Here is a 24,239-nt window from a genome sequence, read left to right on the forward strand (position 1 = left end):
TTAAATCAAATTTGGACACGATAGATCATACGGTTTTCGGATCAAGTTTATATATCTTTCATCGACTTCTATCAAGTTTGAGTATCCGATTCAAGTTCGACTACCTTTATGGTTAAATATTTTTTTAATAATAATAATCAATAGAGATGAACTTAATCTCGAGATTTTTCTATTGAGAGATCAATTAATTAAGCTAGTTAACATCTTAAAATATTTAAGAATTGATATCTCGAACCTTAGTCCAAATATTTAGTTTGTTTGACTCAAATCGGGTATGGATATTCTTTAGTCGAGAATATGATATATTTAAATAGAAAAATTCGAGTAAGAACATAACCTTTCAGATTTATATTCGGATTTGTGTTCGAATAGAACGTGTAGACAGCCAATCTGTTCCCATCACTGCACTCACTGCTTGGCAAACTGTTTATGCACATTTTTTCTGTCTGATGAAACGTCATGATCTAAGCTTTAATTGATACATAAATCACAATCGACCTCTATTATTATGCTGTGAGTCCTCACATTCAATCGCCACAAACTTTATAGAAAAGCTCAGTTTTCAAAATAGGAGGCACAGAGATGCCATGAATTTATATTAGATTGGTAACATTAACAGCGGTAATTAATTGGAATCCATAAAATTTAAATATTTCTTTGTATTTTGATGTCTGGAATAATGGATTTCGACTTCCAGAAATGAGTTCCTATCGAATAGAGTTAAGACTGATGATCCATTGACTATTGCATATAAAGCAATTTCATCATATATGATGTGATGCTTTCGATACATTGACAGGAGGAAAGGGTGGAATTGGATTTTTCAATCAGAAATAGTATTTTTAATGCGAAATCCTATGAAGCATTGGCAATCGAAGAAGGAATAACTCATTTACAAATTCAATGTGATGAACTAAATCTCATCGAGACATTGAACAAAGAACTAAATCACATCCCATCTCCAAAGTAAAAGCATCCATTAGCACCATAAAGAGAGCACAGACAGCATTCGATGCTAGGAAGCCGAAACAAACACGGCAGTCACGGCCTGTTGAGCTTCCACCATCTCCCTCGTGAACATATCGAGCTCGATAGCTCACGTAACAGATGGGCAAAATGTTTCACCGGATTACCTCATCGAAGATCGATATTGACATGGTCAGAATGGAGCTGAACTCGTACGTCGGAGCTGGTGTTTCGGATCTGGATGTGGCATGCTACGTTCTACTGCTTCTAATTCCTGCAAGGAAGAAGAATCAAAGATGATGAACATGGCAAGCTCAGCTGCATGCTTAGAACTTGGAGGGCTAAAAGATGTGTCAGGTTTGAGATTTAAGGACACTGCCTTGTGTTTCACGAGTCTTTGGTTCTCTTCTTCGAGGAGGACGACCTTGTTCTCTAGCTCGTTCGTGTAAGCCTGTCATGAGATCCAAGCATGTCTAAGATATGGAGGAGGGCGAGAGAGGGGATCGGTTGAGCCTCCTTACCTGCCTCCTTGCTCGAGATCGAGCAGCTGACTCCCGGTTCTTGATCATTCTCTTCTGCCTCCGCTCTACCATCTTCTCGGCCACGTCCTCTGTTGCTACCCTCCTCCGTCGTCGTGAACGCGGCGGCGCGGTCGCTGCAGCAGCCGACGAATTGCTCCCTCGGCCGGGGGAACGCACTGCATGAGCGTCCGCAACACCAGAATCCGTGCCTTGTGCAGCCGCGCCCGCTTTCGGCAAGAAGTCCTCGACGGTCATTTCGCCGAGCACAGCGCGTTCACTGCTCCCCTCCTCGTGCCGCAGCTGGATGTCCCTCCACGCCTCGACAATGGTCTTCTTGCTCAGGGCACGCGGCACGCCGCCGCTCCCACTGCAACGGAGCCCGTCGGCGACTAGAGGGGCACGCTCGAGGAGGTCGCCGAGGCTCAGGCCGTGCAGGGGCTCCCCCAGGCGGCTCTGGACCTCGTTGGGCGTGAGGCCGTGGAAGGAACCGTGTTCGGCGGCGGTCAGAGGCTGCAACTGCTGATCCCGGCCGCCGCCATGATCAGGCATCGTCTCCAAGCACGCCATTCGCCAACTTGCTTGCTTGGAGATATAGGATCAGAGCCAAGCCCCATGGGCCAGTGCGCACTTGCATGGTTCTTGGAATCCTACAAAGGCAGCTCCTTTTCTTATTTAACTCGTGATCCAGCCAACCAACAACTGCATGCAACATCCCGGGAGAGCTATTTGCAGGTTAAAATAAGAGAGCCAACAAACACAACATAATGAGCTGTGTCTTTCCCATACAAAAGATGGAAAGAAACCTAAAGAACACAAGTGGCCGAAAGATTTCATCTGCTGCACCACAGAAACCTACTTCAAGAAAGCAGTAGAGAAAATGACAGAGAACCTAGTCAGAAGAAGTTGCAGAGGCTCCCAACTCTCTACTCGGAAGTGATGCAGACAGCTCCAAGAGCAAGGGAGGGAAATCACTCGACAGAACCCAGGTTCTTGTTGCCTCCTGTCCCTGTGCTTGGTGACATAAATGAGACAAACCTCCTACACCATGCGCTGGGGATTGGCATTGGCTTCTTGTTAACACTCATCATCATCCAGACGATCCGGTATTTGACAGACATGAATCCACTGTCTCCACGTTCAAATTCAATTGGCTATGACGAAAGAACTTGCAGAACCTTTTCTGCTGTACAACCCCCCACCCAAAAGAAAAGAGGACATCGGTGTGCTCATCGCTTGGGGTTGTGCCAAGTAGTCAGATCTCTGAAAAGCAGCAACAGAGACAGGGGCGAAAGTATGGAAATGTCATTGCCTAGTTGAAGATGTGCCATGTGTCACTGGTTGATTCCCTTGCAAAAGATTAAGTACTTAAAACCTTTACAAAAGCACTGCATTGGTGATTGTTTAGCTTGTGAGCAAAACTGTTGAAGCTGCCCATTTCCTCCTCATCCCACTTCTTCTTGTCCGTCCCTGATGCATGAGATCTAGCTTCTGCATTCGACCAAAATTCCCCAGCAAGAATCAGTTTGAATTAAAGCACGAGAAAGGACACTGGACTCTCTGTATGCATGTGTATGCACTATATACCGAGTCCCCATTCCTTGTGTCCTTTCTTCTTCGTTTAAGCTCAAGTTGCGTAATAGATGACTCGCGGATGGGAGGATTGTAACGGAGGGTCACTGTGGAGAAACGCTTTGTATCAGAACGACCTCTTGAGCTTCACTCTTTCGAGGCAATTGGCTTTGTTCTTGGAAACGAGGGATCAACGCAAGTTCCGATGATGTATCGACTGCGTCCGCCAGTGCAGAAGTTGGCCGCCAGAAAAGCTTGAGATGAGCGAACTCGGTGATCGATAACGAAACTTGGAAGTTGCAAGTTGGCTTCTTTTACCCAATTGCGGTGAAGTCTGTGGACACTCTTAATTAGTTGTCCTCCAAAATCCTATAAGAGATTAGGAGAGCAGAGTTACCATCGAAAGAACTCGAGAGCAGTGGATATTTTGTGCTAAACTGACCCACTTAAGATGGCTTATGATATTAATTGAGTTCAAAACGAGTATGGATAGAAAGGTACTGAAATATTTAGTTAAATGTAAACTCCGGTAAGGTAAAAGTCATGACTATACATAAATCAAATTCAGGACTGATTCATGCACTCGGGTAAGTTGTTGGATTCATGCACCGATTAAAAAGAACAGGTAAGAATCATAAAATCCTGAGATCCGTCTTCATCATTTATTCTTAAAAAAAAAAAAAAAAAATTGGTACATACCTTTTGTTATTCATAAATGACTTTATGCAGGCAAAAAATTAGGTTAATACCAAAAGCTGATCGATCAAGAGCTTTATTCGCTTGCACGTGCTTGAAAGGACTTCTTGTGGGGGATTCCAGTCGTAATGTAGTTCCTGTCAAAACAAACAGGTGCTTTCTGCAAACTATTTAGCAAAACAAACAATGTTTTTTATTTTATTTTATTTTGGAAGTAAACAGATGAAATCCCAATCAGGTGATTTATGTATATTTAGAAAAACATATACATAAATCTTAACAACTTTCTTTTAGCCTTTATTAAGCCAACAATTTCAGCACTGTCTTGGCACTCAGAAGATAGCGCAACCACAGCCGACGATCCCGTCCGTTCATAATAAGCTGGCCGGACTAAACCAAGAAAAGAAATATCGTACAGGAACAAAAAAATTGCAGGGGTCAGAAACACAGTGACAGAGAAAAGTACATCCAAGAGTAATTACCAATATCTAAAACTAGAAATTGCTTATACTAAAAAGGAATGGACTAGCTCAATTGATCACGATAGATAGCCCAAGAAAGTTCTCATGGAAAATTATCCATTCGTCATTGACCTACCAAAAAAGGGCTGATTGGCAACCAACTGATTCATCACAAAGATGTCATCATAAAAAAGCGACAAGAAATTGCTTAGTATGAAAAAAATACTTCAGTTATGGCAACAACTAATATGTTCAAATAACCAGGACAATTCAATAAATAACCACAAAAGCTCACTGTAGACATAGTAATACAGTGCCCGAGTGTCTACTTAACAAGGAGAACCTGAATCTTCTAAAAGTATCTCTGTATGTCTCCTGAAAGCATAGCCTTTATGTCTGATGGTTCATCACACCTTCCAGCTCCTCTAGTATGGATATATTTCATTGTAGCCTGATAATACCTGCATTCTAGTAAAAAGGCACTATTTATCATTCTTTCTAGCAACAATAATAATCAGAAAAAAAACCCGAAGAAAGGTCTAGCTCTTACATATAGATATTGCGTCCAGTATGTTAAAAATCAAATTAAAATTTGTATTCTGCAAATGGCACAAAGAAACAAATATACTCGAAACTGAAGTTTGCAAGCCAGCAAAATAACCATAAATGGGTCATGGATAAATCTGTATAAAACGTTTTCAATGTAATATTCGTATATGTCTGTCTTTCAATTTTATTCATATATTCATACTTTGCATAACCTGTAGAGGGCTTACAATAGACTTGACAGCCCTATTTTGGTTGGCTTTTGTGGCCGTTTTAGTTCTATAAACGTAAGTTGTGTGCAGCTATCGTGCAGAGGCAAAACTGTCAAAAAATAGGTCATCCATGTATTTTGGAGGTTTTCTAGCTTCACAGAATGGTGCAGAGTGTCAATCAGTACAGCACCCTAGAGCTACCCAAGTGACAAATGGCTAGTGGGCCTTTGGGGTCTTGTCTAGAGCTGGTTCATTGTCTTGTTCCGTAATAGTGTCATGTGACTACTTGTGGGGACTTTTGGTTATGCAAGACCACCTTGGACCCTATTGCGCGACCATTCAAAGTTTACGAAGTCTATGTTTGTAATTTACATTATCTATTAAGTGTTTGCTGAAATATCTATTTGTGGGATCTCGAGTTAAATGTTTTCTCTAAACCGCCTTCTCTTTTGCAGGTCCTTATGGAACCATAAGAGGTTTTGGTGAGGATGATTCTTTGCGGATGAACACTCAAGGGTGTCACACGACTTAGGCAAAACCAACCAAGTCTGTGACATATGATATCAGAGTGAGACAAGCACACTTGAAAACACTTAGTATGCAAATGTGAGGAACCAAACGTGGCTGCATTGAGGGTAGCTAACATGCGCAACCGTTTGAGGGAAACAGGCATAAAGATATAGGGAAAGGAGTCGCTCAGTGGAGCAAGCATCCGAGATTGGCATTCAGAAGAATGGGCAATCCTTAGCGCGAGAGACACCACGAGTACAAGCAAGCTAGGAAGAACGCGTAATGCACAAAGATTGGGATGACTAAGTTTGAGCTACGACTCGACGTTTACAATCAAACTTGACAGTGCTAAAGGCAAAATAGGCGCTTGGCAAAGAGTGAGACCGTGCAAGGAGGGATGGATTGCTCGACGACTAAAAGAGTTGTGCAAAGCTCACAGAGGTGAGAGGAATTGCTAACTCGAAGGATTCGATACTCATGCAAGGGATTGTATACGGACGATGGATTGTTCATGGCCAACCCAAAGCAATTTCTCTTCAGCATAGGAAGGATACGTTCATAGGAGGCTGAAGTGTGTAGTAGGTTTAGCATGTTGCCAAGCCTTAAGGGGCATAACGAAGGCTATATGGGCGAAGAGTTGCAATCTAGCAAGTGCATTCACGATGGCAAAACAATACACAGTTTGTTTAGCAAGGCAGAGTAGTATAGGGGGATGGTGGTCTCTGAAATTTCTTAGGAGAAGGATGCAAAGAGAAAATTTGCTCTAACGGGACAGATATCCAAGAGGGATAAGTCTTGATTCTCTACAGAGAAAATCATATGCAACGGGCCATACATGTGAAAAGGATATCTCAAGACAATAGCTCCATAAAGCCCAATGGACCGAGTGAGCGACGAGGAGTCATCGCATGATCTCACACGTGGTAATGTCTTAGTGGACATATTGTGAGATCAAGTAAGGGAGCAATCTTAGGTAACACCAAACGAAAGCACACTTAGAGCCGATATGGAAATCGAATTCAATGAAGGTCTGACCTGTGAAATGGTGGGTGCAAGAGCTAGCATCAACTCAATGCAAACGAAGGAGCAAAACAACTTAGGTGGAACTTGGTAAAATGCCCAAGTCGTATAAAGGAAATCAACATAGAAGATGGAACATAGAGCGAAGGGGTGAAGTTTTTCTTGAATAAAGGTTAAGGGCATAAACTCTTGCAAAGGCAAGATCGAAATCATGTCGTTCCACGGGTCCCTCGTCCTGATGGAGCGAACTTATCTTGCATGGTGCCAAAGTCGAAGGGAGCTTCGAGGCACATGCATCTTATCTCAGCGTAGCAATTGACGCAGAAACTAAGGTGACTCAACTTGCAAAGGTGAAATTGGGGTTAGAAGACTTTGGCATGAAGCAAGAGAACACAAAAACAGATACTCTTGAAGGATATGTTGTAGTGTTATCATTCCAATTATCGCAAAAGAAACTGTGAACAATGGAGATTGTGTTGGGGGCAGGGACCCAGGATCCAAACATTAACGCACCAATTTCAACAAAGTCAATGGACTTCGAGAGCTGCTAGGCAACATACTATTTTAGAGTTAAGGTTCGTCCGTGTGTAACCCAAGAACAAGTGAGCAAAAATCAATTGCTAAATGAACAAACACAATTGAAGGGGGTGGAAGCCCTGCGATGTACTGCTAGAGGCTACACATAGAGAGATCACAGTCCGAGTTCATCCCACAAAGATGAAGATGTCATTAGGAGGCAACGTGGTGCAGCAGATCGTAGTGGAACAGTTCAAGGCAATACAACACATATGGGAAAAGTCCCGTTAGGGATTTGATCATATAGAGGTATGGTCGGAAGCTACTGAGAGCCCAACTCCAGTGAGCAACATGACGGCAAGAAGGGCTATAGATTCAAGAAATGAATATTATGGCACCACAAAGATGGATCTTACATGCGTGCACCAAATTTTTCATCAGATGAAAGCTTTGGTCATCAACATATGAGAGCTGTGTACCACCGAGAGAGATTCTAAGTGCAAGTGCCAATGAGCCCCATGAGGGGGACTTAATCATACAAAGGTATGATCGAAGAGATTGAAAAGTTAAACTGCTCCAGAGCTTATATTTGCTTGAGGGAGATCGACAAGTCAAGGACAAGGCCGAAAGAGCGAACGTTGTTACCAAGAACGTAAAAGTGAATAGAATCGATGCGATCCCTACAGCATGATAGCGAAGGCTATACGTGGAAGTGACAGTTGGTCTTTCCATCGAGCAAGGGGAACTGCTCGGAGAACACAGAGATATTAAAACAGGTGGTCAAAAAGAGTAAGAAAACGATGACAAGTCTAGAGGGACTTAGCTACCCAAAACCAAGCGTTGATTAAGATAGAGGTGGACTCGAAGGAGTGCCACAATGTCGAAGAAGCGGATGTACCGATCACGAAGAAAGGGACACTGATGCAAGGCGACAGATAATAGGGCCATGGGCATGGTATCGTAGAGGCAGGACTTTCGTGGAGTCAACAATCCCTTGCTCTCATGGAGAAAGAATATATGGTCATGAAAGGGGGACAAAAAGTGGAGAATGCAGAGGGAAACTCCAAGTACTAAGACCATACCAAAAGGCAAAGACCACGGGATTTCATAAGACTGGTGTCGACGGGCTTCCCATTAAGATAGTCGAAAGTGGGGGACTTCAAGTCGATGTAGGAGTGCTCGACCAAGGAACGAAGTAGGCAATACATGGTGTTGCATCTTTTCTACTTAGAGGAATAGGCGACGAAAATGATGGGGAAGACGATACAATCCTAGAGGCGACTAAGGCTATCAAAGACTTACTCCAAGTCGGGGTGAAAATTTGCTCTTTTCAAGCAAAACTTCTTGCATTCCAAAAGTTCGATGGCAATGAAACGAATTGCAATAACTAACACAGCATAAGGAGTGCAAATATTTCATGTGCTTCAGAAGTATGAGTAAATAGTAGACGAAAGATAGTAACCAGCTTGATACATAAAGTACAACCCTCGAGAAAACGAACGAAGTCGAGTAACCTTTGTCTTCTCAACTCTTAAGAGAATAAGCGAAATCGAGTACCATAATTCTTTTATTTATCCAACAAAGGAGTTCTGCACATGTTCAAAGAAACTTCGAAGAAACCTAATACAAGACAACAGTTATCAATCCTCACCAACGGTGATTGTTCTATCAAGAGTAGATTGTCCACCTCATTTCCTAACTGAATGTCAATCAAAAGCAAAAGTGATGCGAACTTACTTGGAGACGACAACTAAATAGAAGAAGAATCGATCAACAAATTTTGCAAAGGAAAGACCTTCAAAACTTCAAAGTCTGCAAAACGATGCTCATTAAAGCTCCACCAGGCATCCACTCAGTTCAAGCAGCACAAGACATTTGAGAGATTAACGCACAATAAGGAAGATCTTTTCCTTCATATGAGAAATCCATAAGAACCAGCTACGACTAACACAACTCAATCGACTCCACACCAGAGTCAAAGTTATTGACCTAGAGTAGTTGGAAGCCGAGGGAAGTGCATTGTAGCTAAAGCATAAGATTAAAGGTTCAGCGAAGGCAACGAGATGTAGCGTCCACAAAGGCTTCGACAAGGATGTCAAAAGAATAAGTGGGAGAGAATGTCATGGACAAATCCATACAAAGGGTGTTCAATGTAATGTTTGTGTATGTCTGTCTTTTAGTTTGTTCATACTTTACATAACATGTAAAGGACTTACAGTAGGCTTGACAACCCTATTTTAGTTAGCTTTTGTGATCATTTTACTCCTGTAAACACAGGTCGTGTGCAATCGTCGCACAAAGGCAAAATTGCTTAAAAATAAGCCATCCACACAATCATTTGGGGGGTTTTCTAACTCCACAAAGTGGTGGGCAATGTCAGCCAGTATAGCACACTAGAGCTACATGAGTGACACATAGTTGGATAAGCCTTTGGGATATTGTCGAGGGTTGGTTCACTGTTTTGTTCGGCAATAGTGTCATGCGAGCACTTGTGGGGACTTTTGATTACAACAAACGACATTAAACTCTTGGTTGCGTGACTGTTCAAAGCTTGCAAAGTCTATATTTGTAATTTGCATTACCTATCAAATGCTTATTGAAATGCCTGCTTGTGGAATTCTGAATTAAATGCTTCCTATTACTCGTCTTCTCTTTTATAGGTCCTTACGAAACCATATGAGGCTTCTAGAAGACTAACCCTTTGCAAATGGACACACAAGGATGCCGCACAACATAGGCAAAATCAACTAAGTCAATGACAGTATGGCACCCACTAATAGAAAGTGAAACAAAACACATTAACAATCAATAATAAAAAGAAAATCAGCAAAGCATAACGGCCAACATAGTTTCTTTTTCTTGCTTCCAAGTTTATCTAAAACCCCAACTTCAATTATCAAAGACAACTTACCATCTTCATTTACTAACAGCTTGCTTCTCTACTTTTTGTCATCATTGCATCCTGACAACCAGCATTAATAATAAACTGCCAAGCTTGAGACAGATCAGTTGCACTAAGTTCTTTTCTTCTGGCAGTCAATCTACAAGAACATCCTCACTAAACTTCTATTCATGGGTTACTGCCCTTAAATCTGAACTTTCCAATTCCATGAAGCACCAAGATGCAAAGTCATCTGATATTCAAAGTAATATATGGACTCTAATAGGTATCCTTAACAAATATAAAATTCCAACCTAAGCAGACCATGTTTACTTTAATATTGATGGGCACTGCCACTGCTCAAGCCCCTGCTTGGGTTAGAAAACCAGGCCCTAGCTGAGCTCACTTGTGGTATAAATTCAAGTGTTTTTCAACCCTCATCTGACCATTTTCAGTGCCCAGTGTATGATACTCAAAAGTAATCTGCATGTGAGACGGAGAGATTTAAACCATAAATAGACTCCTACTTCATTCAAATTAACCACTCTCTGTGTTTCCTTTTTCCCTATCCCAGGCCATCATCACTGTTCCTTGCGTCGTCCATATTTTATTCACTAATTCTAATGGTGGCTTTTTGCTGATGCTCCATGCTAAGCTTGCAGCTGGGTCGAATACTCTACAGGTCAGGTTCCACTCTAGACTCCCAAGCTAATACAGTATGATCCTCCTATTGGGATATTCTCTATTCGAGGAGAATTGACCTCCCAAAGATGAACAAGGGAAGGAAAACCACCACTAGTCCACCATTAATTTATTGCATCGGAAAGATGCTCAATTTCAAGCACAATTCCTATGATTTACAATCTCAAATATCTAAAGGAGTAATAAGAGTTCCTGTGAGGAAAAAACATTTCCCTCACAGGAGATCTCATCTCACACAAAATTCTATACAAAGACATCTCTCCTAGTGGCTTATATATATCTAGTCCAACCTCTCTATATATCCAAAACAGAACATTTTAGCACTACTAGGATTCAGAAAAAGACTTTGATCATAAAATAATAAAAAAAACAACAATGAAAAATCAAAAGAACACAGTAGTCTATCTAAAAGACCATTATCTAGGGCTAGCTAAGGTGTGACCCTGACAGTGGTTGGGGATTTGGTCACTCGATAACACAAGCTCACATAATCTTCCTCTTACCACCATTTCTCTCTGCAATAGATCCTCTGCAAAACCTCTCATCTAGAGTATTATAACTGATATTCTCTCTTATAAAGAATAACTGGGGCTTCTTGACTCTTTGTTTCAATGGTCCTCACAGCAATCAGTCATTTGGTTCCTCATTGTCTGGTGACCCTAAGCCAATGCCTTCCTTGATCCTTCCAGCTGGCAGACGGATGCTGTGTAAACTGACTTCGACCAAGTTTCAAAATTAAGCTAGTGCCAGACTCGGGTTAAGGACGGTGGTTTTGAGGTCTAATCAGGTTTCAGCTAGTGTTTGGTCATATTCCATAAGAAAGCTCACATGATCTTTCTCTCGCCTTTGTAAAACCTCTCATATAGAGTATTATAACTGTATTTTTCACTACATAAGAGATCTCTTAACCTTCTATATGCTCTCTGTTTCAGTGGTGCTCATCTAAACCCTGCCATAGAGTCCATCACTGCCTATGTGGCCCTAAGCCAAAACCTCCCTTGATCTTTCCTGCAGGCAGACAAATGCTGAATAAAATGACTTTAACCAAGCTTTGGAAATAAGCTAGTGCTGGGCTTAGGTTAAGGTTTTGATTTTGAGGTCAGATCAGGTTTCAGCTGGAGAGTCTTAATCCTTTGGCAATAAATAGAATGAGCTCTAGCAAACAAGCCTCAGCTACAAGTATGAACTCCGGTGACATCCACACATGTTCATAAATCAAATGCTTCACATAACAAGCCTGATAAGGACAAAAATGGCGACATGGTGCGCCATGACGTCAGCCACACCTGGACGACACACTGGCCAAGGAAGTGAGCATTAACGCCGACTTAATGTGCGCCCACGTCAACCATTGCCAGACGACCTCATCGTCTGACCTCGCACGACCGACCGAGGCAGGGGAAAGCGTCGACCAAAGCTCGCCCATACCCTGCGGCAGCTCGGTCCTCCACGCAACACCAACGGCGATGTCAGACGCCATCAGAGGTACGGTCCTGCTCCGACAGGCTGGCACATCAGGTAACACCAAACTTACCTATAAATACCCTCGGGCTCCAAACAAAATAGGGGGGAACACAAAAAAAGCACTTCCTCATCCAAAACCCCACTCCACATCCCTGACATGATCGTCGGAGGGGTCGGGCCGAGCTTCCGACCCGACCTGTGTGCAGGTGCTAAACCGGAGTCGTCCCTACTCGGTGCCGCGGCGAAGCTTTTCTTCCAACCAGACCACCGCGATCGGCCACCGGGAGACCCCGAGAAACGCTGCGCTAGATCCCCATCATTTGGACCCCCGAACAAGCCGCGTCGGCCCCGAGGCCACGGCTAAAAAAGTTGTTTACACCAACAGATTGGCGCTAGAAGGAGGGTCGTCCGAATGTCGAGCGATCAGCAAACCCACTCTGACGAACCCGCAGCCGTCGGGTTGCACCAGATCAGCACCCCGGAGGAACACCCCCCGCGCGATGAAACCCGAGACGAACGTCCCGCCACAACATCGGAGCGCTACTGGCGGTTGTTCAACGACCCGGGTTTGTCCCCACCCCCGAAGCCTTTCACGACCTCGCTCATCAAGTCCGAGCTTTGACGGGCATGATCCAAACCATCATTCCGCTCGTCTCCCATCTGACGCCCCCACACATGACCCAACCCCTACAACAGCGGGAGCCCGCCGCCCGGATTCACGCACCACTTCCCAAGCTCCCCACTTCGCCCCGAAACCAGTCAGCCCGACCCGGGAACCAAGGAACGACGGAACCAACGACTCGCCCGGTGCCCGAGGCGCTGTCTGTGGATTCAACAGACGCCCTGCGAGTCCAGTTGCGCCTTGTTAGCCAACGACTCGACGAAATACAACAGGAGGTTCGCAGGACAAAGGGAGAGCTCGGGGCGGACGAGCACCAAGGGTCCCCGTTCGCGCCCGAAATACAAGATCAGGCGATCCCATCGCACTTCCGACTCCCCTCGTTGGACGCCTATGACAGCGCCACTGACCCAGCGGACCATGTAGCCGCTTTTCGCGCTCAGATGGCGCTGTATGGGACTTCTGACGCCTTGATGTGCAGGGAGTTCCCGACGACTTTGAGGGGACCGGCCCACGCGTGGTACAGCAGCCTAAAGACCGAGACCATCACCTCCTTTAACCAGCTCGCCAGGGGCTTCGAGCTCAACTTCCTGGCCCACGCTCGACCAAAGTCGTCCGTGGCATTGCTCCTCGGACTCAACCAAAGGGAGGACGAGCCTCTCTCCCATTTTGTGAACCGCTTTACGACGCAAATTCAGGGGCTGTCGGACGCTCACCCCTCTCTGTTGATGCAGGCGTTCATGATACGCCTGCGGCCTTCCAGGTTCTTCTGGTCTCTCGTGGAGCGACCCCCCACGGCGGTGCTCGAGATGCTGTAGCGAGCGAGCCAGTTCGTCGCCGCAGAGACATGGATGGCCGGGAGGCGTGAAGAGCACAAGAGGGGCAAGTCAGAACCGCCCCGGCAGCAACAACCCGTCGCATCCCGACGTAGGTTAGATAGATCCGACCCGCCGACACCAAGGTCCCCTCTCCCCGCCTTGAACTCGTCTCGAACAGAAATATTTCTCCACATAAAGGAGAAGGGACTACTCAAAGATCCTCACCCGATGAGGAGCCCGCGAGAGCTTGCAGACCGATCAAAATATTGCCGCTTCCATCAGCAGCATGGGCATGACACTGAACAGTGTCGTGAGTTAAAAAGGCAGATCGAGGAGCTCATTCATAGAGGGCATCTCGACCAGTACCTTCGACCATACAAGGAACTTTCGCCGCGCCCGGAGGGCCCTATCGAGCGACACATCGATGTGATAACCGAAGCTCACGGGAACGGACCCGAACCCGAGATCACTTTCCCGACCGGAGCATCCGAACAACCCGAGCACGACGACGCGCTTGTGATATCGGCCAAGATCGCCAACGCGCAAGTAAGGAGGATCATGGTCGATACCGAGAGCTCAGCCGACATACTTTACTTCGATGCCTTCCAGAAGCTCGGCTTGGCTAGGGAGAACATGAAGTCAATGTGCTCGGCGCTCACCGGATTCACCGGAGATTCGATCTCACCGCTAGGAGCTATCACCCTGCCCTTAACCTTGGGGGCCCCGCCGAGGTCGAAGACAGTAATGACCATTTTTCTAGTGGTCGACCTCCCCACCGCGTACAACGCCATCCTCGGCCGACCAACCCTCAACAAGGTCAGAGCCGTCGTCTCAACTTACTACCAAACTATCAAATTCCCGACTCGAGCCGGGGTCGGGGAAGTCACGAGAAGCCCCCGAGAATCCAGGCGTTGTTACTTGACCGCCGTCTCATTAAACAAGAGGGCGAGGATCGAACCACCGCTGGAGGATCCTCGGGAGATGAAGAGACCGACCCCCCATCCCGAGCCAAGGGAATCCACCGTCGACTTGCCGTTGCTAGAAGAGCGACCGGATCATACGGTCAAAATCGAGATGGAGTTACCCGAGCAGGAACGAAAGCAGCTCGTCGGTCTCCTACAGGAAAATGCCGACGTCTTCGCCTGGTCGCCATCTGACATGACGGGCGTCGACCCGGAGGTCGCGCAACATCGCCTCAGCATCTCACCCGACGCTCGCCCGGTAAAGCAAAAGCCCAGGCGCCAGGCCCCTGATCGGCAACTTGCCATACGAGAAGAAGTGGACCAACTTTTAGCGGCCAGCTTCATAGAAGAAGCCAGATACCCGCGATGGCTATCCAATGTAGTCCTCGTAAGGAAACACAATGGAAACTGGAGGATGTGCGTTGACTACACCAGCCTCAACAATGCATGCCCTAAAGATTGCTACCCACTCCCAAAGATCGACCAGTTGGTAGACGCCACAGCCGGACACGCCCGCCTCTCATTTATGAATGTCTTCTCAAGATACAACCAGATCAGAATGGCGCCCGAAGACCAAGAGCACACGGCCTTCCTCACCGATCAAGGGGTATACTTTTATATAGTCATGCCTTTCGGATTGAAGAACGTCGGGGCTACGTACCAAAGAACAGTGAACAAGATGTTCGCCCACCAGATCGGGCGAAACATGGAAGTTTACGTCGACGACATGATCGTGAAAAGCCAAGAGGCAAGAACTCATCTTACCAACCTGGCCGAGACATTCGCCACGCTACGCAGGTTCGGCATGCGCCTCAACCCCGCGAAGTGCGCTTTCGACATCACATCGGAAAAATTCCTCGGGTTCATCATACACGAAAGAGGGATCGATGCCAACCCAGAGAAGGTCCAGGCAATTGTCAACATGCAGTCGCCTCGGACGATCAAAGACCTGCAGCGCCTTAACGGGAGACTCGTCGCCATGTCACGCTTCCTTGCCCGATCGGGCGATCGCTGCCTCCCCTTCTTCATAGCGCTGAAGAACCCGAAGAATTTTCAATGGACGGCGGAGTGCGAGGAAGCCTTCAAGCAAATGAAGCAACACTTGGCCAGCCTCCCCCGACTTGCCTCAGTCTCTCCCGGGGAAAAGCTCGGCCTCTACTTGGCTGCCTCCCAGCACGCAGTCAGTTCTGTTCTGATCAAAGAAAACTTCGGCGAGCAGCTACCGGTCTACTACGTCGGCCATGTCCTAAACGGGCCAGAGGAACGATACCCACTGATTGAGAAACTGGCACTGGCGCTTGTGCTATCAGCCCGGAAGCTACGCCCCTACTTCCAGGCTCACCCAGTGGAGGTCATCACCAACCAACCACTTCGGCAGGTCTTGTCTAAATTTGATGTTGCAGGACGCCTTCTCAAATGGGCGGTGGAGCTCGGCGAGCATGACGTACGATACGTGCCCAGAACTGCCATCAAAGCCCAATCCGTGGCCGACTTCATCGCAGAATTAACCCAGACCGAGGACACGGATCTGGAGCAACCTCCTGAACCATGGGTCCTGCACGTGGACGGGTCGGCCAACTCAAAGGGCGCCGGTGCAGGGCTGGTGCTGCGGTCTCCCGACGGACGATCATTCGAGCGCTCCCTCCGCTTCGGGTTTCAAGCCACCAACAACGAGGCGGAATACGAGGCGCTCCTAGCCGGACTCAGGTTGGCCCTCGAAATGCAAGTGGATGCCTTACACGTCCTCACCGACTCGTAGCTGGTAGCCGAACAACTCAGCGGCGGATACGAGGCTCGGGACCCAGTCATGGCCAAGTACCTGACCACCAAGTTCTCTCACTTTGCATTATCCAATGTTCCGAGGGGAGAAAACGAGCGAGCAGACGCACTAGCTAAACTGGCGTCAAAGCCAGCCCCCGGAGTCCGGCCCAAGATCGACGAGCTCCCTGCCCATGCCATCGAAATCGTAGCCGCGGTCTCCGACGACGCTCCAATCACGTGGGTGCAGGAGTTACTATGCTTCAAGCGGGACGGGACCCTTCCTCCCGACGAGGTTGCGACTCAGCGCCTGCGTCGCACGCATGCATGGTACTCCGAGGTGAGTGGATGGCTCTATAAGCGGTCCTTCACATACCCGCTCCTACGGTGCTTGGAGCCCGACGAAGCTCAGGCGGTTCTGGCTGAAGTCCACGGGGGGGTCTGCGGGGAACACATCGACGGGCGAACCCTGGCACACAAAATACTTCGCCAAGGTTACTACTGGCCGACCATGTGCCGCGACGCAAAGGCTTATGTGTAGCGGTGCAGTTCGTGCCAAGAACATGCCCGCACGCCCCGGCAGCTCGCGACCCCGCTCACCCTCATCGATTGCGCATGGCCATTTGCACAGTGGGGTCTGGACCTGCTCGGGCCTTTCCCACTAGCCTCGAGACAGCGGAAGTACATCGTCGTGGGAGTGGATTATTTCACAAAGTGGGTCGAGGCCGAACCACTGGCCACGATCACGGAGCGGCAAATGGAGAAGTTCGTGTGGAGGAACCTGGTGACCCGGTTTGGCTTGCCCAAAACCATCATTACGGACAACGGGCCTCAGTTCGCCGGTAGAAGGTTCCGGGAGTTATGCGCAAGCCACGGAATCCAGCTGAGGTTCAGCTCGGTGGCTCACCCTCAGACGAACGGGCTGGCGGAAGTAACCAATCGATCCATTCTAGACGGGCTCAAAAGAAGAGTGTCCGCAGCCCGATCAGCCTGGACGGACGAACTCCCGAGCGTCTTATGGTCGTTACGCACCACCCCCAAGACCGCGACTGGAGAGTCCCCCTACAGCCTCACGTTCAGAACCGAGGTCGTCCTACCACCCGAGGTAGCCATCGCCACCCTTCGGACGAGAAACTACGACAAGAAAATCACGAACGAAGGACTTCGAGCCGGCCTCGACTTGCTCAAGGAGCGGCGTGCCGACGCGCACCTGAAGGCCCTCTCTTACAAAAGAGCTGTCACTCGGGTCTACAACCGGAAGGTACGGCCCCGACCGATTAAGTTAGACGACCTAGTCCTACGTAAGACCGAGGTCAGCGACCCGACCCGCGCGAGGGGGAAGATGGCCCCCAAATGGGAGGGACCTTATCGGGTCGACAAAATAGTCCAACCGGGTACATACCGGCTCGCGACAATGGACGGTTCTCCCTTGCCGAGAACATGGAACGTCCAGAACCTTAGGAAGTTCTTCGCTTAAATAAAGAAATTTTTCGCCTAAGGGAAGAGGAAGTTCTTCGTTTAAGGAAGGAGCTTTTTTAGCCCAAGGGAAGAGGAAGTCTTTTTCGCCTAAAGGAAGAAGAAGAAGACAAGCAACACACGAGAAGAAAATTTTGCTTTATATTTCAAAACTAAGAGTACAGGACTCGACCCCGACTTATAGGACTCGATCCCGACTTACAAAATTAACTAGCACCTTAAAATACAGGACCCTTCCTTATTATTACTATGGGACAACCAGGCGGTCGTCAAAGGGGACGTCCTCGGGCATGTCTACCCCTAGATCCTCGGGGTGAGGAGCGAAGGGGTCCTCCACCTCGAGGCCGGGGTGACGAGTGCGGAAACGGGACGTGGCGACTCGGTATCCGTACTCAAAGGATACCCGCCCCGTCTGCGTTAGCCCGAGTTCGAACCCCTCGGACTTCTTATACGCCTCGAGGAGCTCCTTATCTTTGGCGGGTCGAAGACGGGCTTGCTCCGCCAATGCCTCCGAGGCCGCTCTCGTCTCGGCCTTCGCCTCCTCCAGCTTCTTACTGAGGGCGCTCGCCTCCGTCTTCAACAGACGGAGCTCGGTCTGCTCCACCCTTATTGTTTTCTGGAGCTCCTCGTTTGCTTTCTTGGCGGCCTCGAGCTCCGACCTGAGGCGAGCCGCCTCCGCCTCAGACTCCGCCGCGCGCTTCTCGGCGGCCGCCACAACCTCTAGGCCGGCCCCGGCTCGGACCTCCTCGACCTGGCGATGGAGCTCGGCGTTGCGGTTGACGAGGCCCCCGATGACCCGGCCGGCGTCACACACCCTGTCCATCAGGGCCGTCGCATAATGGAGGCCCTGCAAAAGGAAAGACGGGTTAGAAAGGGCGGCGTCATACGAACAAACCCAAACAAGAAAAGAGAAGTACTTACCCAGATCAAGGATTGGGCGGACTTGTTGAGCAGCACCCCCGAGGGCAGGACGTACAAATCCCGAGCCATGTCGGGATGAAGCGCGCCTCGGAGGAACGCTGCGGAGGGGACCCTTCCCAGCCGCCCGCCGACTAGGCCCGGTCTCGCCCCGACTGGGGCCCGCCTCAGGCCCCTTCGAAGGTGCTGCCTTCGCCTTCTTCCGAGGGCGCCCGGCCTCGACCTCCAGCGGGGCGTCCTCCAAGCCGGGCTGTAGGTCGGCCGACGGAGCTGGGGGAGGAGCTTGCAACGCCTGACCCCCCAGAAGCGACCGGAGGTTCACCATTTCTTTAAAAAACAAGAAAAGTGTTAGTACCAGAAATGAACCACGCAAATACCCGAACCAAACGTCACTAACGTACCTAGAGGCATCGGGCTGAGACCAGCCTCGACCAGCCATTGCTCGGTCATGTTCCGGATGGCTTGCGACCTGGGGAGAATCTCTTTGAGCCTCCCCAGATCTTGGCGCTCTGCTTCGCCCAAGCATGGGGTGGTATTGTCGATCGCCCTCGCGGACCACCGAACCCCAAAACCCTAGTCCCGTGCACGGCAAATGTAAAAAAACCTCCCCTTCCACCCTTTATTATTGGAAGGGGCCCCTCCGACTCGAAAGCCCGTCCGGGCAGATAGGAAGTAACCCCCCGAACCCTTGGAAAGGCAGTAACAGGAAAGAAAGAGATTGAGGGTGGGGGTGATATTGGCGTAGTGGTATTCCTGGGGAATACCACTAGGTAACGCCAAGAGTTCGACGCCACTTGAGATGGAGAAATCCGCTAGAAAGACAGGCAGGACACAATGAGGGGATGAAGGGGAAAGTGAAGACCCGCCTCCAGGGCGTCCAAAGTCAGCGCAAAACCCTTTAGGACGAGGTCATACGCCCGCTGTCCCGGTTCTGGGGCACTAAGGATGTGGTCCTCCGGGATGCAATAGCGCTCCCGGAGCCCCCCCAGCAGAGACCCACTCACGGTGGAGTCAAAGTCATGCGGCCACATCAAGGCCTCTAGGGCTCGCGCCGCTTCCCCATCAGAGGATTCTACGGGGGGCGTCGAAGGACGTCCCCCCTCAGCTACACGGGAAGGGGAAGAAGGGGAAGGAGGAAAAGACGACATCTCAACTAACCTTAACAAGGAGGTGCTACGGGGAAAGGGAGGACGACGCAGGAAGCAGAAGATTGGAAAGGGGACGGCAAGGCCAGAAGGGGGAGACTCAATAGCAAAAGATAGAAGTAAAGCCGGGCGTCCGCTGTTTAAAGGAGATATACCGCCAGAACCAACGCCCCTTCACCTCCCGAAAGTGGGCGGCAGCCCACCCGCGCACGTGCGTAACCATCACGTCGCATCGGAAATGCCAAAAGGCGCCCCGCCTTAATAAAAGCCTGACGTGGCAACCCCGCTGAAGCGGCAGCGAGCTGACGCCTCGATCCCAACGCCCGAAAGCGTGCGGCGAAAGCAACCGGCTCCCCCTCAGAAAGAAAATCAAATACGAAAGTTTTTTCGCCCCCCGCTACGGCTAAGCAGGCAAAAATGGAAAATAGCACAAGCAGCTCCCCGAGGCCACACCTGCGCGGCCAGCCCGCCTGCGTCGTGCTCCTCGGCTTGATGCTCCTCGAGACCACCTGCGCAGCCAGCCCGCCTGCGTCGTGCTCCTCGGCTTGATGCTCCCCGAGAACACACCTGCGCGGCCAGCCCGCCTACATCATGCTCCTCGGCTTGATGCTCCCCGAGACCACACCTGCGCGGCCAGCCCGCCTGCGTCATGCTCCTCGGCTTGATGCTCCCCGAGACCACACCTGCGCGGCCAACCCGCCTACGTCGTGCTCCTCGGCTACACGCTGCCCGAGACCACGCCTGCGCCGTGCTCCACGGCCGCACACTGCCCGGGATCACCGCTACGTGTCCAACCCTTCTTAGCTGCTAAACTCCGCAATTCCCACACCCCTGGCAACAGACCGGCAGCCGCCCGATAGGTATAGTTTCTTAAAGCCGAAGCCATGCCTCGGACCTCCCCTCACATCAATCGAGGCATAGCTTCCTTAGGGGGGGAATATGATAAGGACAAAAATGGCGACATGGTGCGCCATGACGTCAGCCGCGCCTGGACGACACAATGCCCAAGGAAGTGAGCATTAACGCCGACTTAATGCGCGCCCACGTCAACCATTCCCAGGCGACCTCATCGTCTGACCTCGCACGACCGACCGAGGCAGGGGAAAGCGTCGACCGAAGCTCGCCCATACCCTGCGGCAGCTCGGTCCTCCACGCAACACCAACGGCGATGTCAGACACCATCAGAGGTACGATCCTGCTCCGACAGGCTGGCACATCAGGTAACGCCAAACTTACCTATAAATACCCCCGGGCTCCAAACAAAATAGGGGGGAACACAAAAAAAACACTTCCTCATCCAAAACCCCACTCCACATCACTGACTTGATCGTCGGAGGGGTCGAGCCGAGCTTCCGACCCGACCTGTGTGCAGGTGCTAGACCAGAGTCGTCCCTACCCGGCACCGCGGCGAAGCTTTTCTTCCAACCAGACCACCGCGATCGGCCACCGGGAGACCCCGAGAAACGCCGCGCTAGATCCCCGTCATTCGGACCCCCGAACAAGCCGCGTCGACCCCGAGGCCACGGCTAAAAAAGTTGTTTACACTAACAAAGCCCATATTATAAAATTTTAAAATGGCCTTTAGTGCAAACTCTCCAACAAATTCAACACCTCATGTTTTAAGATCATCATTGCACTAGATGTAAGTTTCTGGCACATAGCTGATAAGAAAAGTAACAAAATATTGTAATTCACATAATGTTGTGTGATATTGAGCTATAATATTCTTACAAGGAGTAGAACTCCATTAGTATCATTAACAATTAACATATATGTACAATGAAACATTACCAGTTTTGTTCATTTAATACCAGTTGTAAAAGACATTTATATCTTATGTTAGTCTAGATGCTGATTCTCATATAAAAAAATAGGCTCACTAAACAAAGAAGGCAAAGGATGGCAAAAGAAATGTCAAGCAAATCATCATAAAAACTTACCAATTCCACACTGAATAATAACCAAGCACAAAGATATTAACTACAGAAGAAGCAAATGGCCACAGCTTAAATACTTGATGACTTTCACCTTTCGTATTCACTAATCTAAGACTTGCAAAAATCCATTATAAATTATATCAGCTTATTTTGCTTTAGCTTGTATTTTGACTTCCTTTTAGAGAAACAAGATTTGATCCTCTTTTAGATAGACATGATTCAATCCTTCCCTGGCCTATGCATAACTGAAATTTGTCCTTCTTTCTGTTGCATTTTCCTTGAATTAGTTGCCTCCAATTTGTTTGATGAAGATGCTAGCACATGAATGCTATGACTAGAATGACTAGATGCAATAAAATTTATCAGCATGCCATGTGGAACTATGTACTTTTTGCAATTAAACCAGAGAGATGTAAAAGTTCAATAAAAGCAAGCAAGCTTTGCTATGTTAACATTGCAAGGACTTCAGAATAACTCACCTAGCGCCCAAAGTATGGTGGCAAGCCATTACCAAGTGATCCAATATCAGACTTTGACCTTACCCCTGTTGATGAAGACAAGTAACTGTTCTGATAAGCCCCCAATCCTTGCAAAGCTACCTGCGATTGATAGCTCCCAATTACACTGGGACTGATACTATTCACCCCTGTCCCACCTCCACCAACCCCTCCTAATCCGACTCCATAAGGTGGAGGAGTCATCCCACTCCTACTCAGAGATGGTGACATCCCTTGAGCCACCGGACCCTGGTTCAGCACTCCAACCCCAACATTCTGCCCCAACAACCCCACTGCAGGGTTTAAACTCTGCCCAACTAAACCAGCCACCGGATTGAGACCCATTAAAGATTGTGAAGCATAGGTCAGCGCTAAATCGTTTGGCTGCAACATCGCCGGCACATTGGCACCCCCAATTGCCTGATTTTTCGGCTTAAGCCCCTCGACCGCCCTCTGGCAGCTCAGCTCACAGCCCTCGAAGAACTTCTTCGGCTCCTCCAGGGCCTTCCTGCACCCCTCGACCGTCTTGTAGACGAAGATGGCAAAACCCCGCAGCTTCCCCGTGGTCTTGTCGTACCCCAGCGGACCTTCCTCGATTTCCCCAAACTTGGCAAAGAAGGCACGCAGCCGCTCGGGGTTCACGTGCTCCCCAATGTTGCTGACGAAGATCTTGCGGCCGGTAACCTCGGGGGCAGGGCCCTGGGCGCCGGGAGGGCCAAAGGATGCCAGCTGGCAGGAGGTCATGCGGTTGCCGATCTTCTTCTGAGGCTCCAGGAGGGCTCTCTGGGCCGCAGCACGCGTGCGAAAGAGGACGAAGCCGTAGCCCTTGCAGCGGCCAGTGGCGCGGTCCGTGACCACCTTGCACTCGTCAATGACGCCGTAGGTGGTGAAGGCGGCGGCGAGGACCTCGGTGGTGGCATCCCAACCGAGGCCGTGGACAAAGATCTTCCGGTGGACGGGGTCGGAGTCGGCCGCAGAGGCGATCTGGGAGAGGAGAGAGGGGTTACGGAGCGCGGCCTCCTTGAGGAGTTCGATCAGCTGGTCCTTGCCGAAGGGCTCCAGGAGCTTGCGTATTGACTCACGGTCCAAGACATCGGCTTCTTCTACTTCTACCTGTTCCTCCTTTTCCTCAGATTTCGCCTTCTTCTCTTCTTCTTGGTCTTTGGCTTCGTCTTCTTCTTCGACTTCTTCTTCTTCCTCTTCCTCTTCCTCCTCCTCCTCCTCCTCCTCTTCGGATCCTTCTTCTTCTACTTCTTCCACCTCCTCCACCTCTTCGACTTCTTCTTCCGCCTCCTCTTCCTCCGACGAGGAGGGTTCGGGGATTTGGACAGGTGGCTTTCGCTTTTTCGCCATGGCGACGATGAGTTACGGATTACCCAGAAATTAGGGTTTCGGAATGGAACAAACAAGAGGGCTTCGTTTTATTATATAGGATATATATATATGTGCATACATAGGCCTTTAATACAAGTATTTATTTATAGGCCCAAACAAATAATGAGCAAATCTTCTAAAAAGAATCTTTTTTTTTTTCCTATTTGTTCTTATAAAGTTTTTTTTTTTAAGACAAATTACTCTTATCCTACCTCAGTCGATCATTGCCTTGGCCTTCACCCCATGCTCTCAACCCCGCTCTCATCATCTCTCATCTCGTCTATGCATTCTTCCCATCGAGATTGTAGCTATGGCAAGAGATGGGAGGACAAATGAGGGTGATGGTAATTACATCATCATCGTCCTTGTATGTTGACTCTCATTTTCTTTGTTGTCCTCCCTTACGCATCTTTGTCCTCGTTATTATTCTTACCATCAACTAAGACTACAACCTCTTCGATGTGCATCTTATGGTCATCCCCTTTGACCTCATTGTCTTTGTCTTGCATCGTGCTCACCTCGTTTACACCTCTAGTTGTATTGTGCATGGCAATGATCAAATATGCGTTAACGAGATTTAAGAGACCACGAGTGAGGACGATGATAAGTATTTATACATAGGTCCAAAAAATAATGAGCAAATCGTTAAAAAAATTATTTATCCTTCTTTT

The 24,239-nt window shown here is 48.7% G+C and overlaps 2 protein-coding genes across 3 annotated transcripts; both read right to left on the reverse strand.

The window, feature by feature from the left end:
• Positions 1–822: 822 nt before the first annotated feature.
• Positions 823–3,931, reverse strand: LOC135625164 (ABSCISIC ACID-INSENSITIVE 5-like protein 2). The gene is made up of 3 exons (XM_065129561.1): positions 3,756–3,931; positions 1,488–3,425; positions 823–1,417 (listed from the first exon to the last, which is right to left on the reverse strand). The coding sequence occupies exons 2-3, from the start codon at positions 2,052–2,054 to the stop codon at positions 1,160–1,162; spliced, it is 825 nt and encodes a 274-aa protein (XP_064985633.1). The 5' UTR covers positions 2,055–3,425; positions 3,756–3,931; the 3' UTR covers positions 823–1,159.
• Positions 3,932–4,399: 468 nt separating this feature from the next.
• LOC135624388 (RNA-binding protein P-like) lies at positions 4,400–23,598 on the reverse strand. 2 transcript variants are annotated; one of them, XM_065127920.1, is made up of 2 exons: positions 22,177–23,598; positions 4,400–4,674 (listed from the first exon to the last, which is right to left on the reverse strand). In XM_065127920.1, exon 1 carries the CDS (start codon positions 23,545–23,547, stop codon positions 22,177–22,179), a length of 1,371 nt encoding a protein of 456 aa, XP_064983992.1. In that variant the 5' UTR covers positions 23,548–23,598; the 3' UTR covers positions 4,400–4,674. The 2 variants fall into 2 exon arrangements, with proteins under 2 accessions (XP_064983992.1, XP_064983991.1); XM_065127919.1 differs by having other exon boundaries at positions 4,400–4,681.
• Positions 23,599–24,239: the final 641 nt, after the last annotated feature.

Source organism: Musa acuminata, chromosome BXJ2-10 (genome assembly GCF_036884655.1).
Source record: "Musa acuminata AAA Group cultivar baxijiao chromosome BXJ2-10, Cavendish_Baxijiao_AAA, whole genome shotgun sequence".
NCBI lineage: Eukaryota > Viridiplantae > Streptophyta > Magnoliopsida > Zingiberales > Musaceae > Musa > Musa acuminata.

Coding starts and splice junctions, on each gene's coding strand:
- LOC135625164 (XM_065129561.1), bottom strand. CDS start 2,054: ATGGCGTGCTTGGAGACGATGCCTGATCATGGCGGCGGCCGGGATCAG. Junction 1,418..1,487: donor GATCTCGAGCAAGGAGGCAG/GTAAGGAGGCTC, acceptor ATCTCATGACAG/GCTTACACGAACGAGCTAGA.
- LOC135624388 (XM_065127920.1), bottom strand. CDS start 23,547: ATGGCGAAAAAGCGAAAGCCACCTGTCCAAATCCCCGAACCCTCCTCG.